Here is a 25,915-nt window from a genome sequence, read left to right as displayed (position 1 = left end):
GTCGCTATCGCAGACGACGCCAGGGGCCGCCGCTGTTGCTGTGCGCGCCTGTGGCCCGTGCTGCGTTCTCCCTCGGCGGCGGCGCGCTTTCCTTCGTCGGCGTCAAGCGCAGAAAAGAGCCAGCGCCGGCGGAGAGAGGGATAGCGGCGCGCGAGGAGGGGCGCGTTTTTCCGAGTGGCGAAACTTTATGTTGGTTTCCTCCGAAAGGACAGCGCTGGCGGCGGTGGATTGAGGCGTCCACGATGGGGATGGTTCCGTGAAAACGAGCGTGCAGTGTCCATCGGTTTTTTCGGATTACTACGCGACTGGTCGACCAGCTCTTCCGTCTCTCTGCGCTGTGTGTGCTAGTGTGCAGCAGTGGTGCTCTCGCGCGAGTGTGTGTGGCGTGTGTGTGCCCTGAGTGTTGTTGGCCCGGGCTGAATGGTGCCCCGTTGTCTCCATGGTGGTCGCCCGCAGTGACGGCGCAGCGGCAGCGGGGATGGACACGCCGGACGACCCCGTCCTGCTCGCCAAGCAGTCCGACTGGAACAAGGCCAGCCAGCTCTTCCACCTGGACAGCATCCGCGTCAAGCGTGAGTACCGTAGACCGCCGCCAGATTGTACGCGGCCGCCGCCGTCTTTTCCTCCCTCCTTCGGCGGCGGCCGCCGCTCTCCCTCTTCCTAACCTCCTCCTCTAGTCTAGCCCCTTCTCTGTTTGCATGGCTCGTCGGCCGCTCTGCTTGCGTATTTCGCCGAGCGGCGGCGCCACCTGCGCGTACGTTTGCATCGTGCCCCTCGGTGGCTTGCTGTTGTGCGACCATGGTCACCGCCACGGAGATGTTACTCATTCATGCGTCGACAGCATGTTCAACGACCCTTGCATGAGTGTTCTGATCTGCGGGCTAAAAGGGCCTCGCACAGTTTTTTCAGCTTTCTCCGCGGCATCCCAACGTGCGTGCACTGCGCACAGACACGCAAGCAGGCATTTCAAGTGAGGGACGTTCGCGGAGCAAGAAGCCGTACAGCCGTGACGACTGTGCAGGCCGCACGTACTGTTGCCTACCGTCTTGTTGTTTTTGTTATTATAATTCAGTTCCTTTTCGTGAACCGGCGCAGCTGTCGAATTGCGCGTGTTTGTCTGAATCGGGCGGGGCGGAGGCGACGCTCCGATTTGCGCCAGCCGTCGCCGGCGGCGCGTTGCGCTCTTGTGCAACGCGCTCCTAGATAAGGGGAGCCGCCGGCACTCGCAACAATGTCGCGGGGGCGGAGGGTGCTGCCGTCTCTGCTTCTACCGCTACCCCCCCCCCCTCGCTTATTTTACGAGCGAGTCGACCTCGGGGCCAGCGCCGCCGCGCCGGTCCTTATCGGCGCCGAGACGGCCTTGGCCAACGGCGAGCCGAAAGTGCGCTTGTGAAAAGGGCGGCCGCCTAGGGGCCCACGCCCCTGTCTTGCAGAGTCTGGCCTGGTCGCGCGTGCACCCGGAAAACACCCTTTGGATTCAGTAAGGGGCAGAGTTTGTGAGAGGTCATCTTTTACGTGAGAAGCAGCTCGCGGAGACGAGATACAAAAAGGAAAGTAACCCAGAGCTGCTATCACTTTGTACCAGGGAAAGTTAGGGTCACGTGCGATGCGATGGTGTGTATGCACATTAACCGTGTTTTTTTTTTTTATGATCTAGTTGCGAGTGCGACCTAACTAGTTAGTGCTCTGCTTCACTCGTAAAAAAAAAAAAAATGAATCCCCGGATTTGGGCGGCGCAGCCAAGAGAATCTCCAAATCCTGGGCGACGTTTGAAGTCTCAAGGACAACCCTGGCTCACCCCACTGTTTACAGCGATCGCGTCGGTGCATCGCGGTGTGACTCAGTTGCAGCTGCCGCGGCCTATCTCTCCGGCCTCTTGCAGCTGCAGCTGCTTTGACGCCAAGCCAAGGATTTCGGATCTGCTCCAGTTTGGCGCGGCGAGATGAATGATACGGCACGTGCAGCTATAGCCTTCCGTTGTGGTCGCGTCTGTTAGATTCGGCACGCGCTTGTTTGTTTTGTTTATATTTTTTGTATGAACGCGTTGGGTTTTCCCTCGTGACTGACACGCTGCTGGTTTCTATAGGTTACTCTGCTTCGACGTCGTCAGTGTAACTGCCAGCATACGATGGCTTCCCTGTGACCATTGAAAAGGCGGGGGGGGGGGAGGGGGGTTGGCAGGAAGATAAATATTGAGGTGGTCAATTCATTGTGGAGTTTTGGGACGTTCAACCCCACATGTCAATCGTTTGTGGACTTCGATTCATCTACGCAGAGGCACTGTTTCGAGTGCAAATTTCGTTGCATGATAGAACGCTTGACAACTGTGCTTGCTGGAAGCCACACCCACCTTATGCGACCGCCATCGTCGCGTCGGATTGAGTCGCGCATTCGTTTCAGATGTCGCGCGAAACCAGCACTACCAATATTTCTCTAGAGCGAGTAAAAATGTAATATGCATATTATCTTCATTGTAGTCAAGTTCATGTGTACTGCCCCGCCGCGGTGGTCTAATGGCTAAGGCACTCGGCTGCTGACCCGCAGGTTGCGGGTTCGAATCCCGACTGCGGCGGCTGCATTTCCGATGGAGGCGGAAATGTTGTAGGCCCGTGTGCTCAGATTTGGGTGCACGTTAAAGAACCCCAGGTGGTCGAAATTTCCGGAGCCCTCCACTACGGCGTCTCTCATAATCATATGGTGGTTTGGGGAGGTTAAACCCCACATATCAATCAATAAAGTTCATGTGTACCGGAAAAGCGAGTTGTTGCTTTGCTCTTTATGTAAAACTTATTTCGTAAGATGAAATATAAGCCGTTGGTCAATTCTCTCCAACAGCTTCGTCATGCTGGCTTGCCCCTTAGGGAGAGAAGTGTATGGCGTTTTTCTTTTTTTTTTTTTAAATCGCGAGCATCAACTACGACATGTCGAACGAAGGGCGTTGCCCCCGTTGCGCGCATTCCTCTCTTGTTCAGATGCGCTAGCACCATAGCGTGCGGCGCAACCAGCAGATGAAGACATCAAATTACCTGCCTTACAACGGATCGCCGACGCACGAAGTCCGCGTTTTTGCTGCGCGATCGGCACGGAGAAACTTGTGACGCACACGAAAGCGCACAATTTCTGCTCCGTTAAGTGCAACACCGTGTATTACAGCGAGCGTTACGTGGCGCTAAAGCAATCGTCGCATCGGTATCTCACACGCGAGGACGCTTCTATATGTATACCGATTGTTGATGAAAGGAGATACAAATTTAGGGGCTTGTTTTCTTCGTTAGACACAATACCAACGAGAACTAACAGCGAACGATGCCAATGAAAGTATAGTGGATATTATTAGTAGCAATTATAAGGGAAACGGGAGGGAAAAAAAAGTTGGACAAATAGGATTGCGAGTGAAAAGTTCTCTTTTCGTCCGCTTTTCCTTCTTCACATTTACATCACAATTGCCACTGATGATATCCCCCTAGAGGCTACTTTACTTGGCACTGTCTGTTAGTTCTTATCGACATTTCGTTGATGTTGTTCGTCCCAAAACTATGATGTCATTCTGAGAGACAGCAAAATGGAGGGCTCCGAAAGTTTGATCGCTTGATGCTTTAAGTGTTTCATGTGCACCTAAACCGAATCACATGATCCTTTTTTTTTTCTCTCCCTCGAAACGTGGCAGCAGCAGCCGGGACTCTACCCCGCGATCGTTGCAGGATATATACTTCAGTGTTTAATAAGGGGCAATGACCGAGGCGCTAGTTTGTTCAACCGAATGACTCCAACAGACCGTGAAGGTCAAGGAAATCAGGAGGTGCATTATTTGTTTTTAAGATGTAGCGTATGTTACTAGGACATAAACTGGGGTCAATTAAACTTGTTAAAACAAAAACCACCCATACCGTTGGCGGGGCATGACGAGCACGTGGGCGACAACACTTGTGAGGCACAGCCGGTTTCCAGTCATGACACCACGACAGGATGAGCTATTTTTTGAGACGAGATCTGTATATGAGTCAATGCGCTTGGAGGGTGAACACTTTCGAAAGTTTGAAACGATGTATACCCACATCGGCTGGCTTGACGATAGTTATAGCGCGAGAACAGAACGACGACGAAGGGACAAGAAGGCCGTTCTGTTCTCGTGCTGTAACTATCGTCATGTCATACGAACTAGCCCGAACCGCAACACTTCTAATGGCGAATTCCATTGAGAGAACAGGAGTAAGGGTGCCGAGCAGAGAGGAGTAGGGGGCAGAGCACTGAGAGCCGCGTCACTCGACCTGCCACTGGAATGCGGCACACCTCCGCAGAGCAGGTGTGAGGGAATAAAAAGGCGAGTGAGGAGAAAGGTTGTGCATCCCAGCGTCCTCTGCTGCAAAACACGTGCGGTCTGATCCGGACGGGCAAGGAAAGCACGTGTGGCAGTGGTTGGTACAGCGCACTCGCTTGCGCGCTATCCTGCAAAGCTGCTGCTTCGTATACTACTACATGATGGACTCGGAAGCTCAGCGCATCCTACTGTCTTTAATTCAACACCAGGCACCATCTAGTACGGAAGGTAAAGTGAATTTGATTGCTTTTTATTTGTTTCAGCGCACTTGTCGCGCATGCAGCATGCAATGCATTCTTGCGCGCGTGGACCTAAGCCCACTATTCTTTATCATATCAGAAAAACACCGTGGATATGACAGCTTTATCAGACTGTTCATGCAGTTACCAGCTGCTGCTGTCATCAGCAGTTAACAAAACGTAAACAATTCTAGAAGTACTGCAGTACACTATCCTGTTGCCAAGTTTCCTTGCATGAGTAATTAATCCTTAATTCAAAACAAACTTACATTGCAGACCCCTCCATCAGCAACAGAATGATTCGCAGCGTTTTAAGAAAAGTAACTGCGAAGTGGCGTGTAGCAAGTGTCACGTGGGTGCAGCTAAGTATTGCACGCAGTAACAATTTATTTTTATTTCTGATTTTTAAGTGGCTAATGTCTCCAGACGGCAGATCAGCATCCCACGTGATACGGTGAAGCCATACATCTCCTCGGAAGCACGATTTCTTATCGCAGGGTCGAGATGCTACGTATGATAAGCGATATTTTTTTTTAATTATCAGTGATTTGTGCAGTGTTTCATGCAGCCCTGTAACATGATGAATTGACTTTTTTAGAATTTGTTTTTTGCTTGCTCTAATCCGCTTACCTTCGAGTGTAAGGCATCCGAGTTTGCATAATGTAGCTGACTACTTGAGAAACCATTTTCATTATATAACTGATTTGATTACATTTCCATCATTGTGTGAAAACAGATGCAGTTCTGCGTACAAATATGGCTGGCGATGTGCCAAGGCGAGGGAGCGAAGAAATGCGCATGGAGCTCAGATTGCCATGCGTTGAAACAGGAGGTGGTAAGTATTAGTATTAACATTATTGCGAGGCACTACATTTACTGCTCATTTATATTTTTTAGATGGCACAGATACTCTGCACCTGCCAGCTCCCACTGCATCAAGATCAGCTGACGGGGAGACTGGTGCTCAAAGCAAGCCATCAGGCTCCAGGAGAGGAGGTGGAGGCAAGTATATTAACACTGAGTGTCTACAATTGCCTCAGCAAGTGTTCTTGGGTAAATCTAACAAGCATGCATCAGAGCGTGTAAAAGTGTACTTGTAGGAGTGATCCTTAAATGACAAAAAAAAAAAGAGAGCATGGAAAGCAGACCACTACAATTACTGGAAGACTGGCACAATTTGCATATTGCATTTACATGCACAATACCAGAACTTATCACTTATGTATGTTTGCTAGTCTGCGCAAATGCTTGTTTTGTTGATTAATGCTTGCTGATTGATAATTAAGCTCAAGTGACCGTGCTGTGTGTTAAATTATTCAATTATAAGTAATGCCTGCACAATGACCGACAGTTTCCCAATAAACCATTTATGTGTTGGTTCTTTCTTATTCTAGCTGCTGAATGGACAGAGGGGCAAACAAGGCTGCTCCTAGAGTACTACCTCAAATATTTCCCTCAGATTGGCCCATTTAAAAAATTCAAAAACAGGAAGCAAGCCTTTAAACAAATATCGATGGACATCGAGGCTGTGCTTGGCATAGCCAAAACCCCAGAACAGTGTGAAAATAGGTACAAAACAGTAATTAGGCGTCGGAAGGCGTCTTCCGACCATAACAAAAGGTCTGGTGCTTCACCCACCCCTGTGCCTTTTGACGACGAGGTGAAAAAAATTGAAAGCATTGATGACAGCATTGAACCGGAGGTAGAGCGAGACGCCTCAGGGGCTACATTCAAAGCCTCGCCCGAATCTCCGGCCGTGTTGTCACCTGCCAACACCACTGAGGAAAATAAGACGCAGTCCTCAAATCCCGACACGAAGCCACGGGTAGGAACTGCACGCCTGGCACACATGCAGTTGTTTTTTACTGAAATGAGGGCACTGCAAGAAGAAAAGGAGGCTCAAAAGGCGGCCAGACGTCAAGAAAAAGAAAATCGAAGAGCTGAAAGGCAGGCCGAGCGACAGGTGCTTCGTGAAGAGCGGCGCAAAATGCATGAAGAAAAAATGGAGATTCTCCGTCAGGCCTTTGGACTTCCAAAATAAAGTGGTAGTTTTAAATAAATAAACGTACTACCCAAAGCGATTACTTAGTTTCAATGTCTTTTATTTTCTAGTTTGGCACAATACACTACCTTGAGAAAATGCAAATGGGCCAACAGGTGTGTGGTAAGGACAATTTTTCCCAACCTTGAAGGTGTTTTAACGAGTTCAGCTTTTCAGGTGGGCCTTTGGTAAGCATATATTTGCTCACAACTGCATAACACGTAAAGGAATTCCTTGTTTCATGGCTGCTGGTTCTGCAACCCCATTTTTATCATCAAGTGATCTCTCTTGATGCTAGCCAAGCCACGTAATAGGCTATCCTGTTGGGCTACACTACTGCTGCTTACTTGAACTGCAGAAGAGCTTGAGTCTACATTTGTTGTTTGTGAGGTAAGTGACAGGTCTCGTGACAGGTTCTCTGGCAAATCTCCACAATCAATGCAGAGGTTGTGAAGCACACAGCATGAAATGATAAACTTGGACATGTTATCCACTGTCCACATATCCAACCTGTGCAGTTGTCTGAAACGATTTTTTAAATCGCCAAAAGTATTTTCAATAAGCACCCTTGTCCCGGAGAGTCTTGCATTGAAGGTTTTTTTGATGCTGTCAAGATTCCCATAGTCTCGAATTGGTGTCATCAGGTACTCCCGGAAAGGATATGCAGCATCCCCCACTATATGGTACTTGCTAGAGCACAGTTGTGGCAAAACACTTGAAATCCTGGACCGACGGAAAATGCGTGCGTCATGAATTTTGCTTGGGTAGCCAGTGCTGGCATCAAGAAACCTCTTCTTGTTGTCACAAACACCTTGAAGTGTCAAGGATAGGTAATGGTGCCGGTTTATATAAACAGATCGCACTTTCCTGGCTGGGCACCTGATAGGCATGTAGCTTCCGTCAACACACCCAATTGTGTCTGGGAATCCCGACAGCTGCAAGAGAAAAAAATGTGCACACACATAGTCAAATAAGCATGGCACTAAGGGTAATGAAAGGTGCCAATAACATGCGGAAAAGTTTAAAACAAACTGGAGACTTGAAGCTCATAACGGCGAGTGCAATACACTACCGGTACACATGATTGAAATTAACTGGCTATTTAATTGTGAAGCATCTGGGAAAAATAATTGTAATAACTTATTTAAAAGGTGCATTCTGGCACTAACTAATTCATAATTGTAATAGTAGAGCGGTAAAGAACACATGGGACCGCACGAAGGGGAATTAATGACACATACAGAGTACATACAGAGTGCACAAGTAACTGAACTCTAGGTTTATTCACTGTACATGCAGGACAAGTACTAGATGTACATCACTAAGCAGAAGATGGGAAAATAGAAGAGATATGAAACAGCATCACATGGTCAAAACTACTCAAGAAAAATGTCCGATTGCTGACAGCATTTGTAATACACATGAAGGAGGCTTGACTGTGTGGTGCTCTTTCATATCTCTTGCATTTTTACATTTTCTGTTCATTTGCAGTTCTGATCCTGCATATCAGTTGCTTTCAGTCCTTATTGTGGTTTGAGTAGGTGTAATTCCTCTTAGTCTGGTCCCTTGAGTTGTGTAGAGCTGTATGACATTGGTGTGAAAAAAACTGTAGTTTATACCTTAAATAGCATGTTTACAAAAGCATAGTTACCTTCTCAAAATCCACAGCAAGCTTCTGCAGGTCACTGGGGAACTTGATTACATTCGGTGCTATGTCGAGCAGGAATGCAGTTACTCGGCCCATCATTCTGTGGTGAGTGCTTTCTGCGACTTCAAAGCGGCCAGCGACATCTCTAATGCATGCTTTGTTGGCTGCATACCTGAAAAGGAGAGGATACTCTAATTAAATAATGGAATTAAGCTTGCTGTTGCTGTCAATGACTGAATAATGGTGTTAACAATGCTGTCGCTGTCAATGAAGCAAATTAGCAAGACAACTGAAGTCAGAAAACACGATTCCACCTTTTTGGGTGACACCTTAGAAACTCAAAATATTTGATTAGTAGAAGCACTATCTAAATAACAAATTCTAATTTTAATTCGCGCATTACATTTATAAGTGTGGAGATGAAGCTCACTGTGAACCTGCTGACACAGCCGATTTGAAATGCTTCGTGAGCAAAAGTTTTCATGGTTGTTTGTAATGATGCATCATGAATTATGCTTTGCCACTGATTCTAGTAACGAGAATTTTGTGAAGCTCAGTGTGTAGGTGTACAAACTACGAAAGCATTTCACAAAATACTATAACTCTATTACGTTCGACACTCGCTAGTAGCATTTAACAAGTTTAAAGCAAGGTGGTCCAATGACATGCTGCGAATTAGGTACATTTATTTGCAATATTTCATATGCCTCTAACCCACTATAAAACGGATTATGCAGTGACCTGATGACAGCGGCATTCCTAAACGTACGGACACTCACCAAAGAAAGGAGAGAATGTGTTCTTCAGCCGACTTGGCAGGCAGGCCACCATGATCACTGTTCTGAGGGCAGTGCGGTGACTTGGCGAATTCTGCTGCCAAGAAGTCCACGACCGGCCGCGTGACGCGGAAATTTCTTTTGAACTGGAAGAAAACAGGCCTTTAAGCAACCTAATTAAAACAGAAGCCGAATGACTCACCTCCTCGTCGGAGTAGCTAGCCACCGTCTTTGTAACATATGCTTCCACTTTCGGCCTTCGCTCTGGCAGAGAAAAGAGCTGCTGAAACGCTGCTGCATACACTTCGTCGTCATCGTCGCTGCTGCTTGAACTCGACTCGGACGTAGAGCTCCAGCAGCTATCGCTGCTGACATCGTCTAGCTCGTCAAATACTTCGGCAAGACGACGACGTTTTGCTGCCTCCGCCATCCGTGAATCTGAAGGCAGGCAAGGTGGACGTTCACTGCCAGAATCTGCCGCTACGACGTTAAAATCGTTCGAGCCCGAGCACCACGCACGCTTCGCTGCCGCCATAACCGCCCGACACGACGCCGCAAAATGTAAACAAGTGAGGAGGATTGCTGAGAGGGTATGTCCGGACATGACGTTCCAAACACGTGGTTTCCTGCGTTTTCCACTCACTCCGCTTTTTAAGAGGGAGCAGACAGAACTGCTCCTGGCTGCTCTCGGCGCAGCAAAAGCGCTCTCGCTCTACCAATGGATGACAGTGCTCCTACTCCTGTTCGACCACTGAAACACGCCGCCTCGGAAGAGAGCACTTTGAGCGTGCTTTTGAGTGCACCTGCTCTCCCAATGGAATTCGCCATAAGCTGGCTTGAACCGCCCTTTTCCCAGCGAGATGCCGGCGGGTTCCCTTGTCGTTTGCGAGTGGATGAACGAAAGGTGTCTTGGTGTCTCTGCTTGCCGAAAAACGGTTTCGGCGAAGTTCGTCACGGGGCGTCCTCAGTTTCAGCTCACGGCGCCTGGTGTTTACTCTTTATCTGTTTATCTGGCCTGTTTCTTCATTATGTAGTTCGCCCTTAATTTTTTTCCCCGCCTTCCCTCAGTTGCTGATATATATGGCTTTATTTTTGTCGGAACCACCCCTGAATGCTTCTCTTATTAAATGCAGTGAAATAAAAGCAATTCATTGAACAAAGGTAATCACGGGACACGTTATGTCTTGTTTGTAAGTTTTTTACTGTGCTGCTGTAATTACGTAATTACACACACACACACACACACACACACACATATATATATATATATATATATATATATATATATATATATATATATATATAACGTTCTTTCTTCACCGGGAGTGGGACGTGTACTCACTTCCTTCTTGCAGTAAGGCCGCGCAATGTTAAAACTACGGCTTGTCAGAAACGGAAAGAACTAACACATTGTCGCCGTTGCGTGCAAGCGCTCCTTTCTCTCCCCACCCGTCACAACCACTGCGGTGTATGAGGAAACCAGCCTGTACGGGGGGGGGGGGGGGGGGGGGAGAACGACGGAGTGTACCGTATATACGTTAAAAAAACTATATAACAAAAAGTGCGAGTGACGAAACAATGTGCGCCGAGTGTCGCGTCGGTTGCGTATGCAGGGCAGACGTTGCGTCGGCCGTCACTGTGGCGCGTCATGGAACGAGCCTTTTTGCCAAAAAAAGAAGAGAAAAAAAAACTGCACTCTAAAAAAAAACATAAACGAAGAACACTTTCGTCGTGGTGTCTCCCTTCTTCTTCTTCGTCCCCTCGTTTTTGTGTTTTTTGTTGTGTTCATTTTCGCGTTAAAGCATCGGCACGAGCTTGTTCGTCCAACAGCCGCAGCGCTTCACCAACGTCCCCAATTTCCTCGTATACCAACGGCGTATGCACTCCTAAAAGCCTTCCCGACAACAATACATAGTCGTTTTGTGTTGTAGCTAGCCTTCGTTCTTGCCTTTCTTTTTCACCGTATGTGTACAGTATACCTGCGTATTGAAACGGGAAAAATTTAGGGCTAAGTTATGACGCACATACTTTCGTTTCCACTGTCGTCCCCAGTTCGGCTTGTATAGGCGTATACTTTCACGACTAGAACTTCTATAGACCACTGCCAACACTATCTTTGGAGGCCAGACTGTCGTGACACCGGGTCGTTATCTCGAGACTTTGTGCATGCACTCCAAGTAAATGATGAAGAATGTTATCGAGGTTGCTTCTTTAGAGAAGTAACTCACCTGCCACAGTCATTCCTCCATTTTACGGGTAACTGCGGAGTTACTCGGCCCTCTCGCGGTATACTCCTCAAAGGAGCAACAGTAATTTTTCGCAGTGGAAAAAAATCAAATATTGGTTGATTTGACCAGCATTTTAAATTGTGTACAGGCATGTGAAAGCATCGTATTCAAAAATAAATTTCAGAATATTTACAACAAGCACACGGGATTCGAACTCACGAGTCAGCATACGCGTACACTAACCATAGCACCACACCACGCTTACGGCACTGTATGAAAGAAAACACGTTTATGTAGGCGCGAACGTTTCTGCAGTCACTACAAGGGCGCTTTTCCTCCACAAGGGAAAAAGCGCCCCTCCTTGCTGTGCCGTGTGCAGACTTGCATCCATTTCGACTTTCGGGGGATCAAGGCGCCATTTTCGAAGTAACTGCGCAGTTACTCCGGAAAGAACTTCTTAGAGTGTACCATTCTTTATACGGCAAAAATGTCGCGTTTGAACCGTGAGTACTGTACATAATAAACACGCGCCTTTCGAAGAGTCTTCTTGACGTGCCCTCGTGGTCGAACTCGCAGTGCCTGCGTCATCGAAAAGGGGGCGTGACATGTCGTGTCGGTGACAGATGGATCGGCGTGGGATAGAGCAGCTTCCGGCTTGGTGTTACACCGGGATAGTTCCGACTGTCTATTATACACGGCGTGAGACTCTGGCGGGTACCTTATTACGTAACACGTTTTAGGGGCGAAGCTCCTTATGGCGTCACCCGATCGTCCCGTTAGCGTAGCAACCACCGGTGCCACGTACCCGAAAGAGCGGTCCTTAGAATGTCCGCCGGATGGCGGTACTTGTATATGATGAATACATGATGAAAAGATGTGAGATGGTGGTACTTGGAGTGTTCACTAGATGGACGGACTGATGGATGGACTGACGGACGGACTGACAGACGTACGGACGGACAGAGGGGTGGTCGCATGGACGGACAGACAGAGGGGCGGCCGCACGAACAGACGCACGGAGGGACAGACAGACGGACGGACGGAAGCAAGAACGAATGGACAGATTGAAGCACGGACGGACTGATGAATGCTTCGCCCCACCAATCATCATTCACTCCGTGAATATGCTGTGATTTTTTGTTGTCTTCGTTTCCTTCATATTTCCAAGCATCAGTATCGGTTACGTTTCTGTTTTTTTTTTCCGCTTATGACTAATTTCATACATTACAGCTTTCTTTTGTGAGCACTGCGTAGGCATTTTGCGAAACCTTGCGAAGGAAAGCGGGCTGTTTTTTTTTTATTTTGATTCTGTCAGACGTGACGCGTACACTTTCGTAGAAGCAGACTTTTCTCTTTATTTGGCGCAGCAGACAAATTACAAATATGGTGTCGCTGGACTGAACATGGGAAACGGTAGATTTTGCCTGTGAAAGCAGCAATATTACGCAGTGTTTTAGTTCCTCCCAACCGATTTTCACTAATTAATAGAGAATGGTAGGTCCGTAGATGTTTTGCCGTTTACAGTTCTTACTGGTTACCTGAGCCGTTGACGACTAAGCTGGCAGTGATTTCTTGTGGCATTGTGTCCAACTACAACGGCTTTGCAAAAATTTCCAGTGGCTTCAGTGACATCGTTTGTCAAAACAAAACATAAGAGCACTGTGAGGCCAAGTTAATCTGACTGGCGTCTTTTCATTTTTTTTTTCGCACCAGCATTTAAGTAAGGCGTGAGGGTCACTTCAGTATTAGTTTTGTGTCTCTCTGGTTAGGTTCTGCATATGATCACATGTCGCTGCCCGCGTTGTCCATCAGGTATTTATTTATTGCTCCGGTGTCCCGTAGAATCGTCAACGTTAAGACACAAGCTGGACATATCCAATAAGTGAGCGTTTGAAGATGTCTGTGTCTCAAATGTGTAGTTCAAAGGCGAGCTATAGGAATCATATAAGTTTGGGATTGATAGACCACAAAAAAAAAAAGTGTTACAACAAAAGTTCTCATGTGGGCATAGAGCACGAATGAAGATGTATCATGGCGCTTGCCAGTAATGTGGGCAAATTGAGAGTCCGTGTGTTCGGCCGTGTTGTTGCGCCTGCCCGCAAGTTACGTTGCCGCCTCGCTCCTGTTGCTAATTCCCTTCTGGATTTCGCGGTTACTGGAATTCGATCGCAGTTAGAGGCTGACCTAAGGCCGCGTTCACACTGAGCATTCCGGCCGCCGAAAGTGCTCCGAATCCGGTTCGGCGGCGGCGAGATCCGCCGAAAGGGCCCTCTCCGCGCCGATCGCTCTCGCACCGATTTTTGCGGCGTCTGCCGCCGAATCGGTCACCGCGGACCAATAGGAGCGCTAGTCAAGGAATTTTGAAAAATTGCGGCCAAGCCCTACTCACTTGTTATGCTGCAGTGCACGTAACTGAATGTTGAAACCAACGGGAGTTTAACCTACTCTGTGCCTACTTCGCCTCCGTATTTCGTGAAAGAGGTTACGGAGCTTGCTGTTAACGTGACCGAGCTTGTTGCGGTCTTGCAGAGCAAAACGAACCCACCAACGCCGCTGGCGTCGGTGGTTTTTCTGCTCTTCGTGCATTACAAGACAGCCACTTGCCAGCAAAGTAAGCAGCACTGTCTTTTCTTGCTTCTTGCGTACGAGAATCGTCGAACTATACACCACTGGATAGCGTAGTAGCGTTTGCGAGCCGCGACAACAACCGGGTGACAGCGCATCCATCCCGCGTTCGCCCCGTAGTAGATGGCATATTCGGCGGCGCGGGGCGCGTCCAGTGCGAACGACGCTGTGTTTCGGCGGCAGGGGAATTTCGGTCGCTGTAGAAAGCGGATGTTTCAGTGTGAACTAGGCATAAATGAGGGACGTGGGGACGCGGCAGGAAAGAAAATTAAGACACGCGCATCACACGTTCACGTGCCAATCTCGCCTCCCCTCATCTGCATGCGACTTTCGGGAAAAAAAAAAAAGAGAAACCGGAGAAGTAAATAAAGCGGATGCCGCGATGCATTGACGCATGCTTTTAATGCAGCCACGTGGTATGTATCGTCATGTGTAGCTTACTATTGACCTGACGCCACACGCTAACACTATAGCGTTGTTTGGGATGATGCGAAGCGTTACTATATGGGCGTTCATATGTTAGCTACGTGACGTCAATGGAAAGCCGATGGTCGTGACGTCGGCGGAAAGTTGGTGGTGACGTACGTTGGTCGCCACCATCGACTCACTGGAATAGGGCAGTGTGCTGCCTGGCGCCGAAAGCATAGGCCAGCGCTGCCGGAGCACACCGTACCACTGTGGCACCACCTGTTGGCTTCCACTGGAGTAATTCATGAGAAGCTGAGAAACAAAGCCTCCGAGATCGGTAGTTGCAGTTGCCGCGCTGGTCTTAAAATGTGTGAAAAAAATATTAGTAAACTGTATAAAGAAGTAGAGGAGTATTCGTTATTGAGCGTTGCTTTTTTTTTAACATACATCGCGACTACTTACTCTTCTGGCTGGGGAGGTGTGGTCGTGGAACTCGGCTGATGATGTTCGCGTAATCCTTCCGGACCTCCTGGTTTGTTTCGTCGCAAAAACTCGGATTATTTTGACAGCTAGACAGGCGTACATATGCATGGAATGAACAGCGAAGTGCTTTTTAATCCTTTCTGCAGCTAAAACCGTGTCCCCGTTGCGGAATAGGAATTGTGCAAGCTCATACGACGGTGGAGCGGCTTGATTTATATGATCAATGCATAGAAATGTATCGGATGTGTTTTAATCCTGCAGATACGCTAAGATTCTATCGTGTGATGCGACTATATCACTCAGAAGCTGCAGCAAATTTCGCCGTGCAAATTAGAACTATACGCGCGCTGGGCACACCGTTCGATGGTGGCGCCCTATACTGGTGGTGTCATCGCAAAAAGCGACCAGCGCTCTCCCGTCGGTTTTCTGCGAAGATGGCACACTGCTCCATTCTGGTACACCCTATATACCTTGTTCTTCACGAGTTCTGTTCCAATCCAAGCATGCCAAACGAGCGTGTTTATGCGGCTCGCCGATGGTTGGGTTCTTCTACGCTGTGCTACCTGGGCAAGGTGAGCGGAACCCTATATAATGTGACGTGGGACATTTTCCCGTTGGGCATTTCTGAAACCTGTTCGCAAAGGCGGCGCAACGTCGCAGCGCTTCCAAGAAGCGAGGCAGCTTCTGCGAGGCACGTATATTCCGTGGAATGTGGACTGATCCGGGTGCCGATGTATTCAGTCTAGCCGCCGTGTGGTGTTATCCAGGCTGCGACGGGAAAAATTGTGGCGCGCAGGGAAGGGTGTTTCAGCTCCGCTAACGTGAAACATGGGGATGAGTGAGGTGTGCGCCGGTGTTTGCCACAGCGAAATGTTTTGCTCTTAATTGCTTTAATTCGCCACCGGTCCAATAAACGCACAGTCACTTTGCAGATATGTCTCAAGGAGTGGCGTTTCGAATAGATGACTTTACAGTAGAGATAGATGTACACTCTAAAAAAAAGAGCGAGTAAAAAGGGTGTCTTTTTGTCCCACAACAATAATCGTCATCTATATTGCGTTCCATCCTTGCGCTATCGCCCCGCGCCCGGTATACATTCCGGTCACGATCGACATGCCCATTATCAGGGTTACATTGCGTTCTCGATAGGAAACTGGCCAGCGCCGAGTTTTCAAGAAAGGAAGCGCATTCAAGCCTGATGACGATTATTGTTGTGGGACAAAAAGACACCCTTTTTACTCGATATTTTTTTAGAGTGCACTTATGTGTTTCTGGTTTTAGATAAAAAAAAAAAAACTTCAGCGCCTCGCCAAGTTTTATCGGGGATTCTGACACCGCCGCTAAGCCAAACATAATGTTTTAGGCAGTAACGATGGACATTTGATTCGTAATAGTATGGACCGGTGGCGGGTAGTGGTATTTACCAAATTTTTGTGGCACGTATACCCGTTTCTGATGGCCCGTGATGACGACATCGCACGCCTAGACATTGTAAAGTGCTTCGCCCCCCCCCCCTCTCCCTACAAAAAAAGTAAAACGAAACTTTGATATCGCTACTACTGCTGCCTGAAAAAAACAACAACCAAAAAACACAGCAATACAGTTTCACGTGACGCGCCTCCCGTCAAATGCTGGTGGTTTTAGTTAGAAGAAGGTGCCCGATTTCTGCAGCCTGCTTGGGACCACGGCGCAGCGCCTCGCCATTATGCCGATGTTGAAACGAAGGGAAAGAAACGCATCGCGGCAATTGAAGCGGAGAGAAGGAGAAGCAAGCGCGAGTGGCCGCGATGTTTTGCATAGGCCGATGATCGTTGATACACCTGTGCGGCAATTTGTCGAGCCGGCCGATGTCGCAATATTTGTCTGCCCGTTTCACGTGCCGTGCTGTGTCGTCTATACGGCCGAGGGCAAGCGAAAGCGCTAATGACCGTTGGTTGCTCAGTCCACCTCGTAGGTGTGGTTCGCTTGGTCACGAATACCCGCTGGTTGACCCTATATATAGCGCAGTCCCAGTTTCCTATAGCCACCGTTCTCGTCTTGTATGCCGTGTTTATTCGAATTCACGTGTAAAGCGTTCGAAATTTCTATATGTCGGCTTAGAGCCGAAAATTTCGTTTTATTTATTTTTATTGTGCACGGGGAGAAAGCAAACGGTACGCCTCCCCTCAGAACACTTGCCCCGCCGTGGTGGTCTAGCGGCTAAGGTACTCGGCTGCTGACCCGCAGGTCGCGGGTTCGATTCCCGGCTGCGCCGGCTGCATTTCCGATGGAGGCGAAAATGTTGTAGGCCCGTGCGCTCAGATTTGGGTGCACGTTAAAGAACCCCAGGTGGTCAAAATTTCCGGAGCCCTCCACTACGGCGTCTCTCATAATCAAATGGTGGTTTTGGGACCACCATTTGAGCAGAGTGGATTAGGGGACAAACGGGGGTTAAGGATATCATAGTTGAAATAAAGAAGAGCAAATGGACATGGGCCGGGCATGTAGCGCGTAGACAGGATAACCGCTGGTCATTAAGGGTAACTGACTGGATTCCCAGAGAAGGCAAGCGGGTTAGGGGGAGACAGAAGGTTAGGTGGGCAGATGAGATTAAGACGTTTGCGGGTATAAATTGGCAGCAGCAAGCACAGGACGGGGTTAACTGGCGGAACATGGGAGAGGCCTTTGTACTGCTTTGTACGTAGTCAGGCTGATGGTGATGATGATACGTGGAACCGATACCGGCGTAGATGCGGCGGTTTATGCGTAGTGGCTCGGTCGAACGCGTTGTTTGTTCTGTTGTCACTCGTGCTATGCGCGAGTCGATAGCGCGGGGTGACTCAGTGCGACCCCGTCGCGCGCTTCGCCTCCACTAGTGATTCGATTTAGTGCGTTTGCGTGCGGACGCTAGCTGTGTGCCATCCTTGTTGGTAGCGTACTTACATCCGAACGCGAAACAACAACAATAATAAAATAACCACGTCAATCGACCTTTTCTGCAATCACGGCACCGATTACTATAGAGTGTGTCCGGGTCTCGCGCATAGCCTTGTAGTGCCATCATCATCGCCATCATTTCTTGATCACTGCGCCGCGCCTCTCGCGCAGCTGATGCTAGCTCGAGCTGTGCGAGATTTAGAACGAGCTGACGCACCTGGCGCGTCGGACGTGGACAGCCACCGCGGCTCCTCTTCAGGCGTGCAATAAAGTGGCGAGATCAGCACGGCCCCGTCGGCCGCCTTCAACGTCATCTCACGTCTCTTCTTCTCTCGCCGCTACAGACTGTTTCAGACCGCCAACGCCTAGACCGGGCTAAGCGAATATGGGAGAATGCTGGGCCATAGTTGATATGCGATTACCTATGGATTTCCCGCGCTTTTTGGTGAGAAATCGATAATTCAGAAAGATGAAACAGACGCCCTATCGCGATCATGATGGCGCTACTCCGTGGATGACAGTGGTCGCACAGGGGATCGGCCCAGAGTCGTGCGGGTCCAGTGGCGTAGTCAGAAGGGGGTACGTGGCACTCCGGGCCCCGTACTTACATAAATAAAATTAAATAATAAATATAATGCGAGTGGTTTGAGAACTATTCAGATATATGGCGGGAAACAACTTTTGTTGACGATCGTGACAGCGGGTGCGTGCATATGTTGAAAACAGCTGCGTCGGCGTTTTTCGGGGCATCTCTTTGCTCGCGTGTAGGAGGAAGATTCGTGACGTGATTGCCGGGAATGTCAGAAGGATCGCGATTTCTCCACTGCTCGAGTGCGTCGTCTGACGTCATGTGTAGCTTTGCATACATTGAAAGTCTCGTCAGTTCCATCCGAAAGGCCGTTGCCTTTTTGCGGGTGATCCGCCGCCGCGCTTCTTTTAAAGTGTACTCTTTGTTGTTGCCCTTTTGAAGTCCGCTTTCGTTTCACGCTTACGAAGAGCTCGGGCTGTGGCGACCGTGTATCGGTATGGCCGTACGCTATACAGATGTCGAATCTGTGTGTGTATGTACACGTCGAGGTCGTTTGGATATAGATCAGACATATATTTGCATTACGGTTACGCCTGCTGTTGATATATATATATATATATATATCTATATCTATAGACATTGCGAGGAAGGAAGCGCACTGGCTCCGTAGTATAAACGGAAGCGAAAAAGCACGACTAACGAGGAAACACTTTTATTATTCACATACGTTTCGGCAGGTGGGCCAGCCTTCGTCAGTGTGTCAGTCGTGCTTTTTCGCTTCCGTATATATATATATATATATATATATATATATATATATATATATATATATATATATATATATATATATATATAGTGATGAAAATAGCTTAGAAACCGTTTAAAAAGCTAAGTGCTGGCACGTGCTCTTTATTCAGAATATGCACGTTGGTTCAAAATATGCACGCTGGGCTCACATTTCTATGCTGCATCACCTATCTAAGTAACCCTAGCCTCGTGTGTGTGTGTGTGTGTGTGTGTGTGTGTGTGTGTGTGTGTGTGTGTGTGTGTGTGTGTGTGTGTGTGTGTGTGTGTGTGTGATAGATAGATAGATAGATAGATAGATAGATAGATAGATAGATAGATAGATAGATAGATAGATAGATAGATAGATAGATAGATAGATAGAGTTTCATATGATTTTCGATAGGAACTGGCGAGTTTTCAAGAAAGAGAACGCGAGTGAGCCAAATGACGGCTATTGTCGTGACACGAAGACTCCCCAAAGCGTGCAAGTTCGTTCTAAAAAACAACACGCTACAAACACGCAGACAAAAAAAAATTAAGACACTGGTGCAATTTATTTTAAGAGTTTAAGTACTTGCCTCATAATCATGGACTACTGTTTGTTTAATAACAGGCGCTCTCTCTGACACTGTACACGGACGATGGAATAATCCAATATTGGGCCCTGTGACATCTAAATAGCGTCGTCATAAAACAACCGAGTGCATCGGCGCAGCGATTTCAGCGCAAAAAAAAAAATTCCGCAGCACTGCCGCTCACTCGCTTGTCTCGGATGGCTTGGTCTCGCTCCGGCACCGCTATATAGCTCGGCGTAAGAGGAAGGCCGCAGGCGCCGGGGAGGAGATAGGGGGCATTGCAAGTTCCGACGCAACACCCGCGCGGCTGCATGCAGCAAGGCGGAACAGTTTACGCAGCAGGACCACCACGGATCGAGACTTCTCCGCAAATTCTATTTTCAACGTCGAACGCTGTATACGAATCGTCTATATAGCTATGCCCTTCGAAATTTCGCCATTGCTCCGTGGTTTCGTATAGCTGTTTCAGCCTTTTCCCCGCTCCTCACGCTGGCCATTCTGAGAGTCTGCGCGCGCTTGCAATTTATTCAAATAGTATACGTTCGTGTGTGTGTCAGCACGTGCGCTTCTGTTTATATATGCAAAGTCTGCAAAAAGTTTCCGCTCGGCGCGTTGTCTTCTTTCCACCCTTCACTTGGACGCGTATATTTGCCCCGACTAAACAGCCGAGAATCCAGACCTGTCTCGTCGAGGTAGCACGTGACGTCAAGAGTGGGGGCTGCTGTAAAAATTAAGCGAAAGCGAGGTGCGGACATTCGAGCCATGGTGCGAAGTTGGCCGTCCGAGTGGCGGGCTTTGCATCGTAAAATAATTTCCGCGCAGCTCGGGTTGCTGCTCCGAGATGCGTTGTGTGAAATTGCGTCCCTCCGGTGCAAGCTGCTGTTGCCGCCAATTAAAGGGAGGAAGTAGACGGAACGTGCGGGGAATACGTGGCGTGAACACGTGACGGTAATTCGCCGGGGCATCTGTGACGCGTGACGTCATATACGTGCCGCAGTCCGGGGGTCTCTTTTGGCACGGGGAAGCACGCCGTGCGTTATAAAATCGTGCCCTAATATGGCAGCGTATGCGGTCGGAGTCGCAGTTGGTTAGTGCGCCCGTTAGGCCTCTTCAGCTGCTGATTTTTGGCAGAAATGCGCAGAGACAGACCCCGTAATGATATCGAACATAAGCCATATCGCATGCTAGGCCTTTGTGATATAATTGAAGCATGAACAGTCAGTTCTTTGTGGCATTTTTAGGCTCGTTAGGGCAGATTGAATTGGTTGAATGATTTAACTTTATTGTGCGTGCTCGTTTCTGTGTGTGTGTGTGTGTGTGTGTGTGTGTGTGTGTGTGGGTGGGTGGGTGGGTGGGTGGGTGGGTGGGTGGGTGGGTGGGTGGGTGGGTGGGTGGGTGTGTGCGTGTTTATAAATTATCCAGGATAAGCAAGTCATCTGACCAAAAAAGTCTGAAATAGTCTGACCAAAAACAAAAAAAGTCGCAGTATAACACTATATATCCACGGAGATAATGATGATATGAGTGGAGCGAAAGTCTGTTCGTCTGTCTGTCTGTCTGTGCTGACTACGCCGGAGGCATGGACTGCCCTTGAGCATAAGGAGCTTCGCCTCTAAAGAACCTAAATCACTAGGACTTCGCACGAAGTTGCGTACTTACTTGTTGTCCATCATTCTGGCGTCGGTCTATATAGTGGCCGCGCAAACTCTCCGTACGCCGACACTACATAGCGCCAAACTAATATCATCTCTATTCTTCTGATTGAAGCTGTAAAATCCAGGCAAAGTTTCCGTCCGTATATATTGACGTTGTACGCCCATTTCCTGTGTACGACCATGCGGTATACCGCCCTGGCGGTTCGAATGCTAGCACACGATTCGATTGATTGATTGATTGATTGATTGATTGATATGTGGGGTTTAACGTCCCAAAACCACCGTATGATTATGAGAGACGCCCTAGTGGAGGGCTCCGGAAATTTCGACCACCTGGGGTTCTTTAACGTGCACCCAAATCCGAGTACACGGGCCTACAACATTTCCGCCTCCATCGGAAATGCAGCCGCCACAGCCGGGACTCGATCCCGCGACCTGCGGGTCAGCAGCCGAGTACCTTAACCACTAGACCACCGTGGCGGGGCTAGCACACGATTCGGCACACTTGTTTGCATTGCAACCGTTTGACGAGGTTGCAGAGACGACACTCGAAGGCAAACATGTTGTTGTGAAAGCGTTTGGTCTCCGTGTCTTCTGGCGTTTTCGCGAAACTTGGCAATGGCGTCTGCAGCTGTCAGGTCACGCCATACGGATCCTGTTAGATAGATATGAGGTGTTTAACGTCCCAAAACCACCATATGATTATGAGAAACGCCGTATAGTGGAGGGCTCCGGAAATTTCGACCACCTGGGGTTCTTTAACGTGCACCCAAATCTGAGCACACGGGCCTACAACATTTCCGCCTCCACTGAAAATGCAGCCGCCGTGGCCGGGATTCGATCTCGCGACCTGGGGGTCAGCAGCCGAGTGTCTTAGCTATACTATCACCGTGGCATGCAGTGCGCGGATCCTGTTGAGCATTCTGTTGAGCGAATGGATTTTCGCGTGTCTGCGGGCACTTTCGGACGCGCTTTGCTTTTAGTGTTGGTACTGCGTCATCAATTAAAATGATGCAAATTTTGCTTCATCTGCTGAGCTCTGACGCTAGCGGGATATGTAGTACTGGGATCAAGGCGTCGCCGCCCTGCATCTGCAAGCCACATCGGCGGTCTTTGGCTCGGTGCAATTGGGCCTTTCGTTATTGCGAATTCTAAGCCACAACGTGTATATCTGTTCATTAGTGGAACATAAGGTGTTAATGATCATTGATGTGCCCGTGTGCTGTTGGGTTTTTTTTTTCTTTTTTTTCGTAAGAGCAAATGTCTACCATAATTTGTGAAAGATTTTTTTTTTTTTTGTAAAATATAGCATCGCTCGCATAGCATACGCCTATATCTAGAACATTTGTACTGCGTGTCCGAAGGATATATCTGCGAAGCTTCACGTAGCTTGCACTTGGCAGATAAAAAATAGTCATCCAGACGTGTGCAACTGACTAAGACAAAAGTGAACGACTGTTGTAAAGCACAACAGAATCTTCTTTCTTTTTTTCTTCGTTCCTGACACGTCGGCGCCGGCTCTATAAACATACATTTAATGATGCGCAACAGTTGACGATCAAATGTAGTGTGCTGCAAGGCATCGGGCAGATTCCGGGAGGTGCTGCGCTTGGCAGCTGTGAAGGCGTGGCGAACTCGGGAGAAAATGTGGCACGAAAAACAGCTGGCGTGATGCGATAGAGCGGACGCTTTTTTTCGCTGAATGAGAGATGCACGTGTGTCCGTATATCTGGTGCGATGTCTTCTTTTCAAATTTATTTATCCATGACTCTGAATCGGCGTATTGACTGTGTATCTTCGAAGTATGGAGTGTCTTATCATTTCTAAACAACGAGATGTCAATGTTGTGGTCCGTATAGTTTGCGTTACGTAATTCGATTCGTATATAGAAGGACGCGTACATGAAAATTGTGAATGGGGGAGAGACATTTTCGATCGTTCGGTGTACATTTCGGACTCCAGAACACTCACACTCCAGAACTTTTTTCTTTTCATAACTAAACGTAGGGCCGCACATGGAACAACACACGTCATGTACGCCGTGTTTACTTGGAGAAACATGCAGGCAGCTAAACGTGGTGCCCAAGAAATGTTTGGGCTGAGAGAGAGAGAGAGAGAGAGAGAGAGGAAAGAAATCGGGAAAAGAACAGCAATTTTGTTTCACCCACGACTTCAGGAAACTGTTTTAGCGTCATAATAAATGTACATCAGTATTCATTCGAGCGAGAGAATTGAGAGAAACAAAATTGTCAGCAAGATTAGGTGCAATTTCTTGGTGCGCTATAGTGGGCATGCACTGCCTAGAAAAGGTTATCCACGAGTACACATGGCTTTGGGCGTATATCGCAAACAAACAACAGCGCAACTCTGACGGCGATCTCTTTACACGTGCAACTGGCGACGTCACAGCGCCGTTTCGGACGTCTCGTGTTTTGCAGCCTGTCCGTTCTCGCGAATGGTTGCTTCTTTTTATGTGTCTTTATTGAAACTCGCTTCGACATCAGGTGCGCGTGCTTCGCCTGCGTCACAGCCAGCGCGATGTTACGTCACGCTCGCGTCGCCGAACGTGGCTTCGCATTCGATGATTGTTCGCTGACGTAAGCTTAACTTAAAGAGAAAACAAGAAAATTGGGCGTTGACGTTATTTCACTTCTCGTGAAGAGAGCTGGCAAAATGCTGGCGTGCTCGTATACTTTTTTTTTTTCGATGTTTACGGGAGCAGCCGCTTTGTTGGTGAGGCTCGCTATTAATCGGTGTCCCGCATTTTTTTTTCTTCTTTTTGCTTTTGTTGCAGCGTCAGTCGCATGTATACCGTCTTCTTGAAAAGAAGTGACGCTCAGCCACTGATATACTACGAAGGCAACCACTTGACCGTCGAAACTGAACGACTTGCGGGCGTGCTCATCAGAGGCAGCAGCGTCGAAGGAATACACAGCGATTTATGCAAGACGCACTACGAGTTTTCCGTGAGTTTTAAGTTCACGTGTACCTTTTTTTTTCGTTATGTGCCGAGCTGTTTGTTGAATGCGTGGGGCTTGCCATGATCCCATCCTGCGCTGATTTTAATTTGCCGGAAAGATATTAATCCCTGCCGTCTCTTTTTGACGAGTAAAAACGCTAGTTATTGGAGCATCAGATGTTACTGCGTACAGTTTTTGCGTACTAGAAGAAAACAAAACAAAACAAAGTGCGTCTGTGGGGGTAACGAAGGAACTTCCGAGACGCATGCACATAAACTTCTCTGGCCGCTAGTCGATTCGGTTCGAACGAGACCGCCACCAAGCTTGCCCTCGTACGTCAGTCGTGACGACATAGCGTGACGTATATGACGCGCATGCGCATTTGGAAGGGAGCGACAACAACCAGTCGTCACTGTGGCTTTGTTGGCCCGGCGCCGTGTTTGGCTGTGACGTCGCATATCATATAGAATCCTATGACGTAACGTATACGCAGTTTATTGTTGCCTATAAACGAGGGTGTGAGTCTGGGCTGGTGATTAAGCTGTTGCGGGTGATTCGATATTAGCTACAAGGAAGGAAGGAAAATAGGAGGAAAAGAACTGGCGGAACATGGGAGAGGCCTTTGTCCTGCAGCGGACGTAGTCAGGCTGATGATGATGATGCGGCAGCCGGTTTGCTACCCTGTGCATGGGAGGGGGATGGGAGAGAGGGAAGAGAGATAAACAGAGCACATCAAGCAGCACACGCGCGCACTATCAGTCATAGTCCAGTCTTGTCTTTCGCGGTGTGTGACATTGCTGTTACAGCCGCTTGAAGTTCAAGTCCGTGTCGCGTAGGAATTTCAACAGAACTTCTGTCGCCTTCTGTTGCAATGATATTAGCTACAAACGTGATGATGCTGATATAAGGCTGGTTTTTCGAGCGGTGCCGGTTCACATTCTCTTTAAATGGACAGCAAGGGATAAAAGAGCTGTGCAAAAAAAAAAAAAAAAAAAAAGCCTGAGTTGTAGACTTGTCGCGGTTGCTGCAGCTTAACTTAAAGGCAATTGTGGTCGAGCTTTATATTTTGTGCTCTGCATACCGTGCCAGATGTAAATTTAGGGGCGGAGGAGGAGGCGCATGCCCGGCGTGCCGTTCTTGGCTACGACACTGTCCTGAGCCCTCCTCTTCACCTCCGTTACGGCGTGTCTCACGTAGCCTGAGTCGGTTCGGGATGTTAAACCAAACTTTGCCATTATCGGTAAAGCCAAATCTTTCGCCGCTGCTCTGCCTCCTATAGTTTGGACTTTCCTCTGCCCGTGCTCAGTGCTGGCACTTGGCGCGTGTAGCGAATGCACTCACTGTAACTACAATACATACCCCTGTCACTCGTGGCGACTTACGTGCACTTTGAGCGTGTACACTTTGCCGCGAGTGTCATTTGCGCGTTGTCACGCGAGAAGGTTTAGTGTGACTCGCTGCGAAGTACACTTGCCAGCAAGTGTGTTCTTCTACCTCACTTCGCTGCGACGAAGTGTGTAGCCTGGGTACCAGTGACAGAAATACGATGTTGCGTAAAGCGGCGCTCATACTACTTCTAAACAATTGTTTTTGTTATGAGGAATACTGCTATGTATTAAAACAAGTCATAATACAACGAAAAACCTCGCTACTTTCACCATCGGACAGTTTGAGGCGACGTCCGCTAGGGGGATGCCGCAACACATTTAGTTAGAGTTACTGTATATG

The 25,915-nt window shown here is 48.4% G+C and overlaps 3 protein-coding genes across 9 annotated transcripts in view; 2 read left to right on the top strand and 1 right to left on the bottom strand.

Moving 5' to 3' along the window:
* mnb (minibrain) overlaps positions 1-25,915 on the top strand; it is a 110,961-nt gene that overhangs the window by 45,094 nt on the left and 39,952 nt on the right. For 4 of the 7 annotated variants that reach the window (XM_037422551.2, XM_037422548.2, XM_037422549.2 and 1 more), the window contains exon 1: positions 119-572. The exons of 1 other annotated variant lie outside the window; for it this stretch is intronic. In XM_037422551.2, the coding sequence (XP_037278448.1) occupies positions 440-572 (133 nt within the window). In that variant the 5' untranslated portion in view covers positions 119-439. Of the gene's footprint in view, positions 1-118; positions 573-24,042; positions 24,194-25,915 lie in introns of those variants that run through there. 2 more of the 7 variants (XM_037422550.2, XM_075892327.1) reach the window with 2 other exon arrangements.
* LOC119167150 (uncharacterized) lies at positions 4,328-6,638 on the top strand. The gene is made up of 4 exons (XM_037418587.2): positions 4,328-4,546; positions 5,294-5,392; positions 5,455-5,559; positions 5,952-6,638. Exons 1-4 carry the CDS (start codon positions 4,477-4,479, stop codon positions 6,596-6,598), a joined length of 921 nt encoding a protein of 306 aa, XP_037274484.1. The 5' UTR covers positions 4,328-4,476; the 3' UTR covers positions 6,599-6,638.
* Positions 6,643-9,765, bottom strand: LOC119167149 (putative nuclease HARBI1). The gene is made up of 4 exons (XM_037418585.2): positions 9,225-9,765; positions 9,026-9,168; positions 8,250-8,418; positions 6,643-7,533 (listed from the first exon to the last, which is right to left on the bottom strand). The coding sequence occupies exons 1-4, from the start codon at positions 9,624-9,626 to the stop codon at positions 6,838-6,840; spliced, it is 1,410 nt and encodes a 469-aa protein (XP_037274482.1). The 5' UTR covers positions 9,627-9,765; the 3' UTR covers positions 6,643-6,837.

The sequence above is a fragment of the Rhipicephalus microplus genome, chromosome 4 (genome assembly GCF_043290135.1).
Source record: "Rhipicephalus microplus isolate Deutch F79 chromosome 4, USDA_Rmic, whole genome shotgun sequence".
Lineage (NCBI taxonomy): Eukaryota > Metazoa > Arthropoda > Arachnida > Ixodida > Ixodidae > Rhipicephalus > Rhipicephalus microplus.
Note: the sequence above shows the minus strand (reverse complement) of the source record. Positions and strands in the feature narration are given on the sequence as shown.